Raw genomic sequence first — 19,909 nt, forward strand, 5'->3', positions numbered from 1 at the left:
TCGATGTCACATATATACATACGCTCTTTTCAAACGACAATTTTTTTCGTCTTTCCCTGGTTTACAGTTTAAATGAAGAAATACTCAGAATTGCAGGTTTTAAGTTGAACTCACTTGCTATTTGTCCTCCATCAGGAGAAACATGCCACTCCACTAAAAACCCCATTTTCAGTAGAGTGGGTCTTTAACGATGGGGACAGAAAGTGAAAAAGCTGAGTTCAGGCCTCTGCTGTGTAGCAACAAACGAACCACAGATGTCTCTAGAATGAGGGATGACTCATCTCACCATCTTCCTCACATCTACATCTCTCCAGACCAGAGTTTGTTTCTTTTTGCTCCACTAAACTCAAAGAGGTGCATCCGCTCTTTTCCATGACGGGCATCATCCACTGCGCTCATTCTCTTCCACATCTCTCTGTTAGCTTCTCCTTTCTGGGTCTGATCATCCAGCCATCCAAGACTTAGCATGCGGGTCATTATCCGTGCAGCCGTGCCCCTCCCACCTGTCTGTGGTCTGCCGAAGCTTTTGACAGCTGAGCCATCTCTGTACCCGAAGCCCTGGCCATCAGAGAGCCCGATCCCTCATTAGGTGCTTTTCTTTTGAAGTCATGAGATGTACTCAAAAAAAAAAATCAATGGGTCGCTGCAATTATACACGCCACAGAGGATGATGGGATGTCTCGTGCTTCTTGCACCATGCAGAGTCTTTCTTTGGCTTGTTTCTCCACTTATCTATTCAGAGTTTAATTAATCAGGGTTCAAACCTTACAGCCTGCAATGATCTGAACAAACACGGCACCATGCTCCTGCTTTAGCGGGGAACACATTTCTAACCACCTGTTAGCTAACAAGTATTAATTAACCTAAGAACCACAGTGTTGTTTAAAAACACAATCACAGTTAAAAAACAACTAACTATTGTACAAGCAAGTTTTTGGTACCCAACCTCACTGTACACGAAGGAACCTGAAACAGTTGCATGTCAGCTGAAGTAACCTGGTTGATCAGACGGCATGTTTACTGGGGCGTTCAGAGAGCGCTACCTCACAGAAACGGCCCATCTTTCCTCCAGCTGCTCCTCTGCTGGGAGTCAGCTGGGCGAGCAGCTTTTGTAGTGCAAATGTGTTTGTGAGGACAGAAATTTGGCATCATGGTCACAAAGTTTACACAGCGGAATAACCAAGTCATTCTGATGAAAGTACATGGATTAACAGGATCTGGTTACTTAAAGACCCACTCCGCTCATCTTTTGATCTATTTTCAAACCATTTCCAGTGGTCTTTTGATTACAATTAAGCAAATAAAAAAACAAAACTGTGTCATTTTCAATGACATAGTTTCTGCAGAGCAGCAGGAGTTCTTTAGAAATTTACCTCTGAGTTGTGGGCGGGACCGTTGGTGTGGAGCAACCACACCCCCCTTCCCCTCTCCGTTGCTGCTGAGCTCCCTGCTTAGAGTTTAAGCCCAGCATGTTTTCTACATCCCAAAGTAGCTGTTCCTGATTCAATCCTGACTCACAACAATTTCCATAAAGCATGTTAAAAACACCAGAAACACAACTTTTATCAGAGTAGGTTATGCATTGTTTGGAAATAAAGCGTCATTTTCACAATAAATAATGTGAGAATTATCTTTCAAGAAATACAATGAATCTGGAAAACGTCACCTGCAGTGTTCAGTACATGGGTTTTTATCTCTGAGTCACACTGGTTGAATTTTTGGCTAAAGATGTCCTGGATCAATTTTAGGTCAGTGAATCAGATCGAATCCATAAAATGAATTCTTACACCCTTTGTAATTAATAAAATTAGAAAAAAACATGCATTTTAATCTGTACAAAAATAATTACCTAGATTAGCAATAGATTTTAAACAAGCTAGTTCCTTACATCCTATTAAGAAAGCAAGAGCTGTCTTTATGTAGTAACATCTTGTTTCCATTTCTATAACAGATTTTTCTCTCTTTTCTTTTATTTTATTTACTGTTTTTCTTCTGAATTCCTTTTGGAAAAAACTAAAATTTACCTCCCAACTTTCACTGTTTTATCAAACATTTTGAGAATTACAATAAATAAATAACCCAAAAAAGCAGGTTTTAAAAATGTAAACTAAATAATGTTGAAATACCAAATATCCCATAGATCAGGGGTGCTCATTACGTCGATCGCGATCGACCGGTCGATCTTCAAGGACGTGAGGGTAGATGGCAAGAAAAATAACCATCTATATAGATGGTATATGGTATGTATCTATATGATATATATAGATATATATATCTATATATATAGATATATATATATATATATAGACTTATATATGTATATAGATAGATATAGATGATTCTAAAAAATCCGTCAGGGATTTAAAATCCTCACCGAGAAGTACGCAACTTGAATGACATGCAGAACAGCCAATCGAACATCCTCTGATACATACGTTACTGCACATTGTCATCTCAAAAGTAGCTCACATGCCAAAGAGTGTGGACAGCCCTGCTATAGATGTTCTCCACTAAAGTAAGCCGACTTTTTGTACTTAGTTGCAGACGTCAATTTCTAGAACCGGAAGTCCTCTACCTGAACCGAAAGTTTCCCCATATCGCTCGAAAAAACGTTTTAACTAGTGAACCTTACAATTACAGTTTTTTGCATTTTAAGCATTAATAAAATCCTTTGTTACATATGAAAACGCTTATTATTTATGGGTTTTATTTAATTATGTCTTTATTTTGCCTTGTTCTTTTGTTCAATTGTGTAACCAATCTGTTTCCCTTTGTTTTATGTTTATGTTCCCAAGTGTTTTATCAAAAAATAATGCAAAAAATAAAAAACTTTAATAAAATACTGTCTACACTTCCGAACACTTTTGGGTTATGGTTAGGGTAAATTGTATAGTTTCAGCTGATGATGTCAGCAGATCTTGTCTGCACACAGGTGCCCCTCGTAAAGCCCCACATCTATAATTCCAATTTTAGCATTCCTTTCTTGAAATAACAATGAAATAAAGTGCTGGGAATTGAGTTGGTTGTGTAACTAAGTACTCAGCACTTCTCCCGCCCTCACTAGTTCTGGATAAACAACAAACACCAGGCTGTTCGGCACCTGTAATCCTCCGACGACTCAATAAACATTTGTAGAGCTGCTCACACGCGGCCCTGATCCAAAACTGACTCAGCCTGCTGTCAGCGAGCTGCAGCATCCCCGTCTCCACGGCCGTACGCTCAGGACAATTCACCGCTGACGCACGCCTCAGGGTCTGATGATCAAAACAGAGGCCACACTTCCCGTCTGCCAGGGGGCTTCAGACCCAGTAATCCCCCCCCCCCCCCCACATCCCCCCACCCTCAGAGAAAAGCACGCAGCATCACAACGCAGCAACAACAACAACATGCCCTTTCAGGCTTTGCTGCTTCTACACTCAAAGCTACATCTGTCAACACCCAGACCCCTTCATTCTCTGTCTCCAAAGCCCCCGCGGATGGACTCTGTCTTTGCATCTCCTCCCTCTGCTGCTCTGCTACATCTTTAACCCCTTGCTTGCATCCTGACCTCACCTCTCACCTCCTGTCTGGAGATGGAGAACCTGCTCTCCAAACATTGCTCCTCTGCAGCCATTCTGAGCTTACAACCAACTGCAAAGAACACTCTGCTCAGCTTGAGAAGCAGGAAAATCTGTCTCTGAACATTACTGAAGCACCACTAAGTCGCTATCGTTTACTGATCTCTACTGGAATCTTGTGTCACTTCCTCTCGTTGCCAACGACAGTAAAGCAATATGAATCAGATTAGCTCTGTGTAGAATTTCCCAACAGTTCTGCCTCTTTTACAATTGTCTGAGCGATTCAGACAATGGAAACCTGCGCGTTTGCACACATTAATGCTTTCCTCAACAACGGAGAGCTTCCCCCTAACCAAATATAGGAAAACTGGCACCTAAATATAACACTCTATAATCATATATTGTTGTTATTGCAATGAAAATCTCAACTTTGGTTGACCCAGCTTCCACTTTCCACATGTGCAGATCTGCACGGCCTGAGTCAGGATTGTGCGGTCCTGATCAACATTTAAAATAAAAGTTTCCAATTTTTATAAACATTTTAATAGGTTATTATTGTTATCACCATCTCAAGAGATGCTCTGACTGATCCGTTGCTGTAAAATAATTTAGCGGAACGCATTTGGCGGGTACGGATCAACAAAAAAAATAACATGTGTGGAGTACAGCGACCCTGAAGCGCAAATCACACCAACAAATGCAAAAAACCTTATAAAGATGTAAACAAATAATAAAAAACAATATTACAATTTAGAAACTAAAAAACAAATCCAAAAAAATGAAACAAAATCAATGAGAAACATTTTGGAAAACAAAAAAAGAATTTCAAAAATAAAAAAAGGGTGGGTATGATGGGACATCACTGATTAAATGATTACGTTTATGTTTTTTCAAATCTGTTTTTAATATCTGCATACTAATTATTCATATCCAGAATAATTTAATAAAAAATTACTTTCAGTTGAAATAATGGAAAAATCTCATCATCCAATCAGTGATGTCCCACAGTACCTACCTTGTCTGTTTTCTTGTTGTGTTTTGTTTTGATTTTTGGAAATTAATTTTATTTTCTGAAATGTTTTTCTTTATTATGGCATCCAGAAAAGGTATGAAATAGCGGGATGTCAGACTCCAGACCTCGAGGGCCCACTTCCTGCTGGTTTTTCAGAATCTCCCTCCTATCTGCTGCTGATTTTGTGGATCAGGCGTGTTGCCCAATAGGAAGCTATAAAAGCAGGTTAGTTGGAAATAAGTAGGAGACCAGGAGTTTGAGACCTATGGTATTATTGGATATTGCTGAATGGAGGATGGCATTTGTCCATTTTTTGAATATGCTCCACACTAATCATAAAAATTTTATTAGTCTGTGGACATTGAGATGCATTTGATAAAACCCAAACATCTTTATTTTGATTTCTGGAAATTACCGTAGTTTTCAGCAAAGTTTCATTTCATTTACTGGTAGTTTCATTGTTTTTGGGGGATTGTGTTTTGATTTCTTAAGTTTAATGTTGTTGTTTTTTTTTATCTTTTTGGGGTTTTTTGTTGGTAATTTTAATGGAGTCTTTAATATAGTTTCTGTTCAAGTCCCAGCGGGGACATTTCTGTGTGGAGTTTGCATGTTCTCCCTGTGCATGGTGGGTATTCTCCGGGGACTACGACTTCCGCCCACAGTGCAAAAACATGCTTCATAGATAAAGTGATATGTGGACGTGGTTGCATGATTGTAGCCCTGCGAAAGACTGGCTACCTGTCCAGGGTGTACCGTGTCTTTGCCCAACGGTAGCCGGGTTAGGCTCCTACAACCCCATGACCCCATAAGGGATAAAACTGGTTCAAATAATGGATGGATGGAATATATTTTTATGTTGAGCGATTTGGTGTGATTTGAACTTCAAGGCCACCGTAGTTCAAAGACAGCATAACTAATCTTTTTATCTCAGGAATGAAGATGAAGAAAAGCTTCTTTAAGATGACAGACGATCCAGATGCAGATCCGCCGAGCCTTTGAGAGACGCGTGCTGGAGCTGCTCCACTGGCAGGAGCTGGACACAGTGTTTTGTTTTTAACTCCACTTGTGTTTCTCAGTTCTTCTGCGGCATGTGGAAGGATCAAAGAAGCTTCTAACAGGTCGAAAAGAGCACTCCGCTCTGATTAATATCAAGTCTGTCTGCGAGGGGTTTTTACTGACATGTCTTCTCCTATAATCTTTGCAACGCTGCCTCTCAGTTGACTGGCTCCATTAATTTTCTTTTTTCCAACCCACCTCTTTAACTTTTAAACACACCTTTCATCAGTCAAACTCCGGAGCAGCTTTCCAAATAAAAAGACAGAAAGTAGAAGCTGCAGACTCTGCTGCTCAGCACAGTCACTATTGTCTGGATCCTCTTCCCCTCAGCACGGCTTTTTATTTTGATGGGCTTATTGAACGCTTAGCTCAATTCCACGGAAAAGAAAAAACCTACAGTTTAAAACCAAAAAAAAAGTCAAATTGTCCTTTTTTCCATGGAATTTTGTTTTCTATTTTCTTCCATTTCTCCTTTCCAAAAGGTTTGGAGCCATTTTTTTAAACAAAATAATATAAAATGGCATTTCTGTTAGAATCGGAATGAGTGTTTTTTATGTTTTGTTGAGCTGGAACATCATCAGGTCAACTGAGGGGATTTGAAACCCCGCAGAAATAAAAGCCTTGCCAATGCTGAATTCAATTTAAGAAGTTTTGCAGATTTATTCAGTAAAAAACACAAACCTTCTCTAAAGTCTTTGATTGGAAAATCCTTTGCATACACGGTGACATTTTCGATGCATTTTTCCCTCTTTCTTTTGTTTTATCTGCTTGTACCTTTTCCCACTGCTGTACCCCTCAATGAATTCAAATATTTTGGTTTGCTGGTGCAAAACCACTAAAAACTATCCATAAAGTGTCGGCTTGTAAAAAAAAAAAAAAGTCTTGATATTTGAGTCTTTTCGTTTGAAAAAAACTAACTTCTTCTGCTGCAACTCTGCGTTAAAATACAGAACTAAATGATTTGCATGAGGGAGCAGTTAATAACATTTTTCTGAGATATAAAAGTTGATTTTTAATGGGAAAGAAAGCAAGGAGAAGGACTTTCTAATCACGTCTTCTCTAGACTATTATAGCAGAAGTTGTTTTTTGCTTCTTTATTTTTCTCATTTTTTATTGTTTGCAACAGGTGTGTTTAGCAAGTAAAATGCTAACAAACTGCTCAGTAGAACCTAAACCAGAATAGAGACATATTGATGAACCCACATTATCCCTTGTGCTATCCTAGGTACTTTGACATTGGGTGTTGGGTCATCTAGACCCCACAAGACAGTGCGCTGAACTTTTTTTTTAAATGATTTGTGATCTTCACTGGTGTCCATGGATTACATGAAATCCTCTCCACCTGTATCCACCTTTGTCATAGTAGGGAGAACACGTCAATGGTCATCTTGACCCCATAGGATAGCACAAGGGTTATATTGAATGTGTCTATGAATATGTGATGCAGCTTTGCAGCTTTCCATCTCAAATTGTTTCACTTTGTCTCATCTCACAGTATTTTCTATTACATAATTTATCACATTTTATCCCCCATTTCATAAAATCAGATCATTATGTCATTAAGATAACAATTGATTTTAATCTATCTTCATATCGTCTGGTCTTGTTTTTATGAGCTCTTTGCTCTAAATTCGATCTGACCCCATCTTATTTTATTGATTTTTAACAAAACTGATTAAAAAAAATAAGTAAATCAGGATAACAAATAAGAGGAAGCTTTCATTTTTAAATTTTTCTTTTTTATTATGCAGGAACCTTTTTAGGCTCAAACAGAAGTATTGAAAATCCACGCCTTTGGATTAAAATGATTGATTCTAAAACGCTAACAAACTGCTCAGTAGAACCTAAACCAGAATAGAGACATATTGATGGACCCACGTTATCCCTTGTGCTATCCTAGGTACTTTGACATTATTATTACTGATGTTAAACTGTTAAAAAATGTTTTCAAAGTGTTTCAAAATAGATCTCCAAATAGGATTTTTTTGGAGCAAAAACTATTTTTTCACAATTACCTTTGTAAAAATCTACTTTAAAATATATATATATATATATATATATATATATATATATATATATATATATATATATATATATATATATATATATATATATATATATATATATAATTAAAAATAAGATATACAAAGATAAGTTGGAAAGAACCTTCAACCTAAAACGTTTTGAAAATAAAATTCTAGTTAAACAAAGAATGTGGAGTTAACTGAGAGAAATAGCCAGTAATCATAAAGGATTCATGAAAAACCTTGGGCCTTAAACGTTCTCAACATTTGAACATTTGTGCGGATTAGAAAGAGAAAGACTTTTTCTAGGCCTAAAGGTTTTAGAAATAATAAGAAAAAAGGAAATATTCACCAAAAGTAAAAGAAGTTCTGAAAAAGCCATGTTGCTGATAAACTTTTATGCATATGCACAAACACATTTTAACTTCGTGTTAATGCAGAAATGGCGTCTTTGTGAAGTCAGTTAAAGCTTGTCAGTCTTTAACAAAAAGCCTCTTGGAGCCCTGAAAGTTTCAGTTTTAGAGGAAGTGACCTTTAAATGCCTCTAACAAAAAAAGTGCTAAGCGGGATTTTAGAAAGAACATTTGAGACAACCAAAAGCACTGCAGGTGATGCTTTCATCTGTCGCCTAGCAACAAGCCCAACAGCTCCACAGATTTGTGGAAATGTCTGGTCATTTCAAAGAAGTCTAACTTTGACAATAATAATTACACTACAACAATCAGATGTGAACGCTAGAAAATGGCTTTTTATGACTTCATCAACTTGTACATATTTTTTTAATGTCAGTAACTAGCAAAGGAAAAAAAAAGTTTTGGCATTTTCTTTTCCTGCAGTTTGTGAATGAAAATCTGCGGCCTACCTTGAACATTGCCAGCCCGGATCTCTGCTCTGCTTTTCAGAAGGGGCATGATGGAGAGGTCTGTGGTTCCACTCCTCCTCTCATAGCCTCGGATGAAGGGATGGGAGCTGAAGAAGTCACGTGTGAAAAACTGACACAAAGTGGACCTGGGTTGAATGAATTCATAGAGGCTGGAGAATGATGGCTGCCAAAAAAAAGGCTAATTGAACTGAGGAGTATTTTTTTCTTCAAGTTGAGGTCAGAGTGTCAGTGTGGAAAAAACTAGGCCTCTTTCCATCCAGTTCCTTCAAAGCTGGTAATGCAGCTCGCAGAGGTCTCCTTCAAGAACTCTGCAAGTGTGGGAGCGCTGTTGCCGTGGAGATGAGCAGCAGCAGATGTACTCCGCTTCTTCTCTCTGCGCTTCCCTTCCCCTGTCTCCTCTTGGGCTTTCTGTCACTCTGCGTCTTTGCTTAGTTTAGTCAGTCATGATCGTCTGTGCGGCGGCCAGCTCCTCGTTCTGCTCTGAACAGGAGAGAAACATGAAGGGCAGAGTCAGAGGAGAAAGGCGCCGAATGCTGCCGTGAAGTCAACCCCGTTTAAGATGAAGGCTCAAACAACTGGACTCCTTCACTGAAACGTCAAAGTTTAGATCAGTAAAGAAACTTTTTTCACTGTTCAAGCTACAGATGTTTTCTAAAAAATGAATCTCGTATAATAAGATGTTAAAAGTCTTAGTATAAGACTGTTTGGTCAAGCTTGTTTTGGTTTTAGTTTAGTTTAGATGGCAGTTTTATGGAGTTGAAATGCATCCAACTAAAGCCGGTTTAGTCCCTTCCCTGGTGTTATAACAAACTGGCTTTGATTGTGCATCATTTAATGCACAACATTATTTCATTATTAAGCAATATCTTGCAGGCAACAACGACATTACAAGAATTATACGTTTTTTAGGAAATCTGCAACATGCTTTTATTTTGAAGGACTTCTTCACATTAGCATTAAAAAAGTTCTGTTTTTAAATGTTTTCATGTTACAAACAAACAAATATATTAATATAACTCCTTTTAACTTGTATTTTTTTCAGTTTTCCTATTTAAAACTACATTATTTTTAATTGTTTAGTTGACTGGCTTTGTTTTGTCAGTGCAGCGTTTAGAGAGCACAGATCATTTATCTAGATACAACCCCAAAAAGGCTTTGATTCACAAACTAGACTAAATTTCAAAGCAGCGATGCATCATTACTGACACCAACGAAGGAACCAATCAGGAAACAGAGCTGACCAGATGACAGTTTGAGCTCAAAGCTACACAATCCTTTAACTGAAGCAACACGACTAAAAACTGCTGCTGCTGGAGGTTCAGTGCTGGATCTGTAGGAACTAACCCATGAAAACCACGGACTCAAAGCACTTTTTTAATGTAAAACAAGTAAATGCAAATAAAAAATGTCTGAGATTGAAAAATGTATCATCATGAATTTAGGTGAAAGGAAGAATGTGTTTTTTTTGTTTTAATTTGAAGTTTGTAAAACACCGTGACAGACTTTTCATTTTTTACTTTAGTCCAACGTTTAGAAATTATTTTCTGCGCATTCGCATGAACTAAATGGAAAGGTTTTCGCTGCGTCTATACTTTTTATAGATTCCAGAACGCATGCATTTGTTCAAATTTCAAGTCTATTTATTTATGTAAACATTGAAGACTGTTAATTGAAAGTTGTAAGGCGTGTTCTTTTATCTTTTACTTCCATTTCTTAAATAGAAAACACAATCTTTGGTAAAATGATCAGTGAAGAATTCATTGGTGCATACATATTGTAACTCTGAAGGTCCTGAAGTCTTCATGCATTTAAAAGAAAATCCAGTTTATTTTGGGTTTATTTTACGCAAACTTTAACTTTAATAAGGTTTTATTTAATATTTCAATCCTCAGAAAGCCTAAATAAATGCCCAAAATAATGTATCTCCTCAACTTTTAAATTAAACATGACTGCTTTTGCTTCATTACTTTTTAAGTGAAGTGTCTTTTCTTTTTTTTTTTTTTTACTTAGGCGTTAAGTGAGTTCTTCCCCATTCTCACACAAACGCGACCTTCTTTGAAGACGGCGTGCTCACAGGATCTGAACGGCTTCACCATTCTTTTGAATTTTTCCTCTAAATCATTCAGACCGGCTAAAATCAATCCTAAAACTATAAAAAGTAATACTTTTTTTTCCAACTATTGGAGGAATTGGGTTTGAAGGTTTACTTTGTTTTTATTCTACTTTGTTTAGTGATGCTTTTGTTGTGTTTATGCCTGGAACGACTCAACTGAACGGCCGTGTCACACAGCCACTACATACAATTTGCACATTTTCCACGTATGAGATTTCGTTCTTCAGTGATACATGCGTGATATACGTAAAGCGTGTTTCCTGCGTTCGTCAGTGATAGATGCGCGCAGATGACCGTAGAGGGTTTCGGCCGACAAAAATTAACATGACATCAGCCACAACGGACCACTGCAAACAAGAAAACCACATCATGGACTGGGAAAAGGCCAAAGTCCTCAGCACTCAAGACAACAGACACCGCAGATGGATCATGGAGGCGGTGGAGATCCCAAAGTGAGCCCACACTTCCATGAACCGGGATGGGGGGGGGGGCCTTCCTGCTTTCTCACACCTGGAGCAACATCCTCCAGCAGCAAACGGACGTCAAGGGGCGGAGTCGTGCCTGTCAAAGTTTGACAGGCACATCACCACCACCTGATGACGACTCTGATGTAGATGGAGGACGCCGGTCGAAACACGTCAGGTGTGTGAAAAACACAGCCGTGTCTGATAATAGAAGAACCTAAGATGTCAGTTATCAACACAGACACTGTGAACTTTATTGATCTGACATTAAAGTGAATTTGGTTTTGAGCTGTTAAAAATTTTTGGTTGATTGAGAATTACGTCGTTTATACGCAATTAGTACGTAAATCTTACGCAATTGTGCGTGATTTTTGCGAGATGCATACACAAATTTGTGGCTTTCCACGACCGTTCCCCGTGTGTCAAACGGACTCTTCACGCATGCACCACATAAGGCACATAAAGTTAAAATGACGTAATTGAAACATTTGCGTGTTCTTTGCGTGGTTTATCGGACTTCTTCCGTGGTTTTAATGTGGTTCGTTCGTGATACATCTGTGAAGATTTCTAAGAGAGACCACAACTTTTCTCACTTTTTCCACGTCTTTTCGCATTTGACCAATTTTCCTCCGGCCTTAAGCCTACGGAAATATCCACAAGGTTTTTCTACAATAAGCAGCATCAATTCATATTAGACGACTTCAGTAAAAGTACAAAGGAGCCTCTAATAAGAGTAAAAAAGTAACGTTTTCAAATCTAAATTAAAGTTTGGAACTTTTTTTAAAATAAGTCTTTACAAAAACTAAATTAGTTGAAAGTCTTTTTGGCAACAGGCCGAAACAAAACGGAAGATTAGAAGCTCTTGATCACCTCATTTAATGTTATTTAAATTATTTTTATAAAGTAGAGCATTGTAAAATTAGTCTTCACTCAAAGTTACTTAGGTAAATGTAACTGATCAGTAGCTTAAATTTGAGTAAAGCTGTTGTGTTTGCACCAAATTTGGATCCCACTAACATCAAACCCTTTATACTTCGTTATACGAGGGAGTCCAGTGTAGTCTATGTGATTCGCCTCAGACCCCTCAGATGACTTAGGGGGCATTTGATTCAAATGATCCTCAAAGATCTGCTGCAGATCTTTCCAGCCAGAAAGCAGGAGGAGGAATGTGTTGAATGTGGAGGAGGAATCCATGCGACAACTGATCAACAAAAGAGCTCGCAGCATCGGCAAGGAAATGGAAGGAGGCTCAAATGAACAGATGTAAATACATGCACCTGTGCACAGCAGTGGACTAACCGCGCGCGCGTCAGCTGATGAAAGCTGACCGAGGCAGAATTAAGCAAATTCACTGAGTATTTGGGGCTGGTTTCTGCCACGAATTACAAACAGCATCACTGGCTCTGAAACACTACTGATAACTGGGGGGGGGGGGGACATAAAAATCAGAGTTTCTTGGAGGTAAAGGGATGAAACGTTTGCAGGGATGGATAAAGATCAAAGGCATGGTCTGATAAGCAATCAGTTAGTCACAGCAGAGCGAGAGGAGGTGTGTGCAGGCAAACGCGGCGGAAAACCACAAAAATAACCTTCAGGGGGGAACCTGCCGACGGAACCTCATGCACCACACATTCCCCCATCATGCAGACGGACACGTGCACGCTCCTGCTGGACCCGCTGGTAGTGTGTGTGTGTGTGGGGGGGGGGGGGGGGTACGCCCTCCGGAGAGCTCATGCATGTGCAGGAGCAGGAGAAGTACAGTGCTCGGATCAATTCACTACTCACCTAATTAACTCTTTTCTGTAACACATATTTTATAGACTGGATTGGAGATGATGGTTTACAAAGAAGCAGAGTTGAGACACGAAAAGCAAAGACAGAGCAGAACCGGAGGACCCCTTCATGGCGACATCCCTCTTCGCCCGAACAACCATGAGAAAAAAGGGGATTCAGAAATCCCCCCTTTAAGCAGTCCAAAAGCAGGAGGTGGGCGTGGCCTAAGCTACAGGTCTGCCTAAGGGCCGAGGGAACCAGCAAGTGGATGGAGCTGAAAACAGCAGAGGTGATGCTTCCAAACAGTGAGGTGTGGCGGTGGGATACAAAACAGAAAGAGAGGAGGAAGATGAGAAGCTGGTATGAGATGGGATCTCAAGTTCTGTTTTTATTTTATTTTATTTTTTATCTGTCTCTCAGTCTGTTTATCCACAGCCTGCACCCACAGATCAACAGCTACCTGGTGGGAACCGGTCTCTCTCTTAAACCATAGAGGATGAAAATGAAGACAAGGAGAGGAAGGAGTGGAGGAGATGTGGGAGTCAGGAAAGAACAGTGGAGAAGGGTTCAGTTCGGCAGAAATGTTTGGATCGTGTGGGATGGGAGGAGGAGGAACAGAAGCAACAGCTGCTGATGAACAAGAATAAAAAATAATGAGCATAAAACAAGGATTTGACTTGAATTCTGCGTGCAACCTTAAAATCAAATCAACGTTTTCCAAAACAAGAAAAGAAATTAAACTAAATGAGTTCTTGTGGCCAAACTTGCAAAAACATGTTTAGTTGAGTGAAAAAGCTGTAAATTAAAGAACAAAAGAAACATGATCAGCAGATTAAAATGTTTGACCAGGATGAATGGATGAGAGGAAAGCAAAACGGCTGAGACCACACTAGAATCCACTTTCATTTGAGTGTGCGAGTGTGTGTTGATGTGTGTTTTAAATATACATAAAGCACACACAAATACACACAGACAGACAGATAGACACTGAACAATAGTTAACCTACCTAGAAAAATATTTAAGAATCCCGCAAGAGAGTGACGCAAATAAAATGGGTGTGGAGGGACCAAAAGAGAAGGGAAAGGGGGGAAAAAAAGTCATTCATGAGGAGCTGCTGTTTGGTTTTGTTTTTTTAAAGTCTGAAGAAAATTCGTCCAAGTTTATCATCGTGTCAGAGTTTGAAGACAGCAAGAGGTGGGAGGGGGGTGATGGACGGATGAGCCTCAGGTGAAATGGTAAGGAGGAACCGAAGAGAAATGGTGCGATGAGGAGTGGAAGGAGGGCAAACAATGAAAAGAACGCTCCTTTCTCTCAGTCATAAATATATGAAATTGTAAACCAAGTAGATGGAGAAATAGATGAGGAGGCAGATGACAGAAAGAGAGACTATATGAAAAGATGAAGCACCTCCCAGCACCGCGATGAGGAATAAGAAAAATATAAAACGAAAGAAAAAATTAAATACTCCAAAGCCTTCCGTTTTTGCTCAGTTAAGTGAGTCGAGGGTAGGGGGCTTTCAGTTATATCCCCCCCCTCCTCCTTCTCTCTCTCTCTCTGCAACTGGTAAGTCTTCTTTAATCTTCTTGTCAAAGTAAGACGCCGGCTTCCCTCAGATGAGCTGCAGCCTTTTGCCAGTGCAGCTGTCAGACGCGGGTCTGCATGGCTGCTGCAGCCGTGCACAGTGTGGATCCGAAAACACACTTCTGGTGTGGAGCGTGGAGCACAACCCTCCGCTCCTCTTCCTCGCCTCTCGAGAGGGGGAAAGAGAGCGGCGCTCACAGAGGGAGGAGGGAAGGAGATGTGGAGGTGGCTCCTCTGTGGCAGGACTGTGAATCGGAGGGAGGGCAACAGTGAAGACAGGCTGCTGCAACAATTGTGAAGACAACTGATTCTTTAAAGGAAGCAACAGCTCCCTCTGTTGCTGTTTTGGGACAAAAGTAAAGCAGGAGCTGTGGGCCGGAACGGTTGAGATGTGACGAGAACGAGAGGACACTCTTAACCTGGGGGGAGGGAGAAACAGAAAGGAAGTGGAAGGAGACAAAAATGGGATGTTTTAGACAGTATGGATTTTGAGCCAACAAGGAAAACATCAGTTGTCATGTTTAGTTTGAAGAAAAGTCGGAGAACCAGGATTTAACCCTTGTGCTATCTTAGATGACCCCATCCATACATTGACATGTTCTCCCTACCATAACAAAGGTGGATAAAGGTGGAAAGATTTCATGTAATCCTTGGACACCAGTGAAGATCACAAATCATTGAAGAAAAAAGGTTCAGAGCACTGTCTAGTGGGTCTAGCTGACCCAACTCCCAATGTTAAAGTGCCTAGGATAGCACAAGGGTTAATTGCTGCTAGGTAATCAATGAGGGAACAGAGGAGAAGAATTGAGGTAGGTTTAATGGTAAAGTAGAGCTGGATGTCATCTGCATATGCAAGTGGAAGTGTATGTCATAGTTATGGAAAATAGTGCTGAGGGAAAAGAAATAATTTAAAAGGAGAAAGGGCCCCAGAACTGAGCTCTGAGGAACACCCGAGGTAACAGCAATAGTTTGGGATTTGGACAATTTCAGCTGAATTATTTGGGTGCTGGATAATGGTGCGTTCACACCGGACGCCGTTTCAATGTTAAGTCAAGGTACAAACTTGTTTTTATGTAGTTAACGCGAGTCAGCAAGCCTCAGAAAGACTGCGGAAGCACAGACACAGACACAGCAGCGGGAGAGAAGCACACTGAACGGGGAGAATCTGAATGATCCCAGACATGGAGACGTGATTACTGACGTTTTTGGAGACGTTTTCTTCATAATCAATAAACCTGATCTCTCAACATCAGCTGTGTTTTCCAGGCATTGTAAATGAGATGGACACAGACACCGCTCCATGTAGCTATCAGGCTACATGGTAGCTCCTCCCACACGCAGTAGCAGAGGCCGGCTTAAAGGAACCCATTTTTGGTCATGCAGCGAGGACAGAATTCGCCGTGCGGCAAATGAGAGGCGGCCGACGCGATTTGAACGCAGCTTTACTGTACTTCAAACTACTACTTGATTACTTTAAACCTAAGGTGCACTGAAAATCCTTCAATTAGTAAAAAAAACTAGAAAGTCCGCCTTAAGGCCCATACACACCGGGACGAATATTCGCCAGGCGTTATTCGCCAGCGTTTTTCGCCACGTCTTTTGTGTTCACACCCAGGCGATTTTTGCTGACGATGAGCCGAGCGAACATGCAATTTCCTTCCCTGACATTAGATGGTGCTTAATGTAAACAGAAATACTCCTGTACACAAGGTGGCGCTGCGCAACTTTACGCTTCTTAAAGTCGCTTTTCACTCAGAAGAAGAGAGCAAGTATTTACGCGCTAGTCAGAATAATACAAAGAAAACATGAATATTTCAAGCACCAGTAGATCCAACTGGTGCTTGGTTCGGGGATTTTTTATAATGTCCGTCATTATTTCTTCGCGGCAGTGTAGACGCTACTTGGCGTCTATCTTCTTCGCTGGTATGTATGCTCAGCAAGGCAGTTTTGTGTTTGAGCGCCCCCAAGTTGTGTTTTACTGTAACTTCAGAAGCTCCAGACACGTGTGCAAAAGCGCCATTCTCATTGGTCGAATAGATTTCGACGCGACGCGTCGAAAAAAAAAAACGAACCCGAGGCGGGGTTTTTTTTGACGCTTTGACGCGTGGCGTTTTTTCGCGTCGGTGTGCACACTCTCATTGGTGCCCTTTGTTTAGTCACGAGGCGTTAAACGTCGGCGAAAATCGCCGGCGAAATTCGTCCCGGTGTGAACGGGCCTTTACAACGGGGGTTCAGGTTGGGCTCAATGACTTCCAATCGATGTTCTGTGGTAGACGGCAGACAAATATCGACTTATTTACTGTTTGTAAATGAGTTGAATAAAGTAGATTTAGTTTCCCTTACATTTTTTTATTTACCACCTACTTTTTACTTTACAATTACTTGATAAAATTAAAAACTTTCTTTTTTTTCTAATCAGAGCCACAATGGAGGGGTAAAAGAGTCACATGTAGCTCCGGAGCAGCAGGCTGCACACCCCTGATATACTTTTTTTTTTTTTTTTTTTTTTATTGAACAATTGCAACATACAAAACAAGAAAATACAACAATTATGCACATTTAATGTACAATAGAATTCTGAATACAGAACAAACATGTTGCATTCTTTAAAAAATACTAATTATTAATAATAAACACAAAAGGGAATAAGAAATAAAAAGAAACAAAAAAATAAAGAGAAAAGAGAAAATGCGAGAGTAAATCTATGTCAGCAGTCCAAAAGATTTACAGATGCTAATTGTTTTTTGAGCTTTTGTATTTTTTGAAGCAGAAATTAAGTTTAAATAACGCTGCAGTTCCAGTTTGAACACAAAGAAATCCGGTTTTTTATTGGAAAATTTTCTTTTGTGTATATGAAATTTAGCGATAAATCACCCCTGATATACTTCACAGCTATTTATTCTCTTAATGCCTGGCTACGGTGGCTTGTTAGTGCCAAAAAGGCTGTTACATTTGGAGTTGGCTCTTAATATTGGACTGTGGTTCTGTCTGTTGATAAATCTTGTCCATCTGGGTTTGTATGGACAGAAGAGGAGGCCAAGTAAAAGACAACCATCACAAAGGAGAGGTTCAGTTGTGTTTCATCAACCAGAATCAAAATACCTGTTCTACCTCTGAATTATAATAAAAACTGTTTTTTCCTTCTTTTCCTAATCTTGATCTCCCACTGCCAAACGCCATGGATCAAAGGAACCACTGAGAAAAAAAGAAGAAACACCAAAAGGAGATGTGGGCATGTGCAGATTTAAACTCAGCTAATTAAATACTATGCCAGCAGATAGATGTGTGGTTGAAAAAAAATGTCAAGATAAACCTCTGAAAGTGCACGTGCAAGGGCACCCAGATGCATCATGGGAAACACTTGATCACATAATCCAGAGCAACAAAAATCAAACTCATTCTTGCATCAAAATCTGTTTTATTCAGGTTAAATCAGTTAATTCAGCTCTGCTTCTCATGTTTATACATCTAATCTACACAAATGGCCAAGTTTATCCATGAAACTGGATTACATAACATGAATTTACAGAATTACAGATATTTACAAGCTGGATGGTGTTTTTAAAGCTCCATTTTCACTTCAGTGTTGGGTAAGAAAAGAATTGTGGGATTGGATTATCCCTTCTTTTCTTCATTGAAAAGAAAGGGAAAAAAAGAATCAACCTTCCTTTTTGTTCTGGATTGGAAGATCCTTCTCAAGGAAAACAGTTACTTCCAGGTCCTTTCAAAGGAAGCTTCTTCCACGCTCAACACGGGAGGAGCATCAACTGAAACTGTTTTCTCAAAGCTGCACACGAGGGGAGCCAAAAAAGGATTGCTTTTTAAAACACAAAAAGCTTATCCTGTGCTGACGTGAGAACGTCTACATCAGCATGAAAATGCTTCTTTTATGTCAAAACGCCATCCTTTCACCTCAGTTTTGTTTAAATAAGTCACTGATTCACCATAAAGGTACACACTTCTGGGTGATTAGAATGGAAGGAGGCCCAGAACCACTTCAAAAAGTGATTTGTTATTCAAACTATGCTTCAAAAAACACTTTATGTTTTCTTTTGGTAAAATACTTCAGACAATTACCAGCTTATTTTTGGGGTTTATTTTTCTCTGTCACCATTTTAATTAACTGAGCCATTCCTTTTGTGTGGCAAATACAAAAAAAGAACAGTTTATCTTCTGTTCCACCAGAAAGACTTTTGTCATTAAAGTCAAGTTTTATATACTAAGTGACTTTACATTCAAAAACATTCTATTTTTTTCTATTTAAACATACCTTTGTTCAACGGAAAGAGGTTCTGATTTGGTTTCCTTCTCTTTGAGTTTTGTTTGTAGCAGAGAATTATGGCTTGGAGGTACAGTGCTGCCACCTAGTGGATCAAAGCTGAACTTACTCATCAATCAAAGATTTCACACCTCCACGTGCCCTTTTTTTTGGTTTTAGAATTCATGGTGCCACACTGATTTATGCTCAGATGTTTTCATGCTCTATGGATTAAAGACTAACCCACAAAATAATGACTAAACTTTTCCAATTTTGTCCCAAATTTGACACGCATGTAAAAAACAAAACTCAAAACACAAAGAAGGAATCATTTCTAACCTCTGTTTGTTCATTCACAGCGTTTGACAGGATCTAGGTCTCTCCATCATGTGTCTTTACTTTATTTTGGCTCTGCCTCGTTTACAAGCCAATTATGTTCAATCCTTGACGTAAAGATAAAACATTTACTTTGGGAACTCTTTTGGCATCACTGGGGCCCCACTGGTGACGAGAACAAAGCCCCAGATAGATGCGACCGGGTAGCTGGCTGCTCCCTTGGATATAGAGTGAGGAACTTGGCAGCATCCTGTGGAGCCAGTTGAGGTGACTTGGGCATCTTGTCAGGAAGTTGAGGAGGTGCTCTGGGCATGTCTAACTGAGCGAATACCAACATGGCTATAATTCTGGTTCAACTTCACTCTTGTTAGGTTGGCTTGTTACCAATACAAAGATATAACCTTTGGCCGAGCTGGGTACATTTCAATGTCTTGTCCACATTTGCACACAACACAAAAACAGTTTGTCTCTAGGCCATTTATCAGAAACGTCTTTTGCAGACAACCTTATGCCGCCTTTCTATGTGGAGTTTAGATGTTCTCTTTTTTCTGCGGCTTCCTCCAACTTGTACCAAAGGATTCCCTTTGGCGTGTGTCTAATCTGTGGTCTCCATTGCAGTGGTTGTTGTATTGTGTAATTTCAGGTATGTACAGTTTCTTATTTTACGTCACACCGTGTGTGATTTCCTCAGAAGCACTTATGTCAATCCTAATTGGCTGGTGTCACCTTTCTAAAAGTAGTCAGCACAATGTTTTCTAACTTCCAATGCATCTCAATATCGTAGAAAAGGTTTTGCAAAATATCAACGAGGAGGATCTACCTCACTTCCAGGTAAGCTGGGTTGTTACCAA

General features: G+C 39.7%; 1 protein-coding gene across 6 annotated transcripts in view; it reads right to left on the reverse strand.

Annotated features, from left to right (window-relative positions):
* The window catches only part of grin2bb (glutamate receptor, ionotropic, N-methyl D-aspartate 2B, genome duplicate b), a 142,754-nt gene extending 128,110 nt beyond the window's left edge, over nt 1–14,644 (reverse strand). For 3 of the 6 annotated variants that reach the window (XM_011474390.4, XM_020702419.3, XM_023955858.2), the window contains exons 1-2: nt 13,890–14,595; nt 8,512–9,012 (exon numbers count right to left, since the gene is read on the reverse strand). In XM_011474390.4, the coding sequence (XP_011472692.3) occupies nt 8,512–8,520 (9 nt within the window). In that variant the 5' untranslated portion in view covers nt 8,521–9,012; nt 13,890–14,595. Of the gene's footprint in view, nt 1–8,511; nt 9,013–13,889 lie in introns of all 6 variants that reach the window. The other 3 variants (XM_078945539.1, XM_078945509.1, XM_078945517.1) reach the window with 3 other exon arrangements.
* Between the last annotated feature and the right edge of the window lie 5,265 nt (nt 14,645–19,909).

Source organism: Oryzias latipes, chromosome 1, assembly GCF_053564925.1.
Source record: "Oryzias latipes strain Hd-rR chromosome 1, Olatipes_Hd-rR_3.1".
Classification (NCBI taxonomy): Eukaryota; Metazoa; Chordata; class Actinopteri; order Beloniformes; family Adrianichthyidae; genus Oryzias; species Oryzias latipes.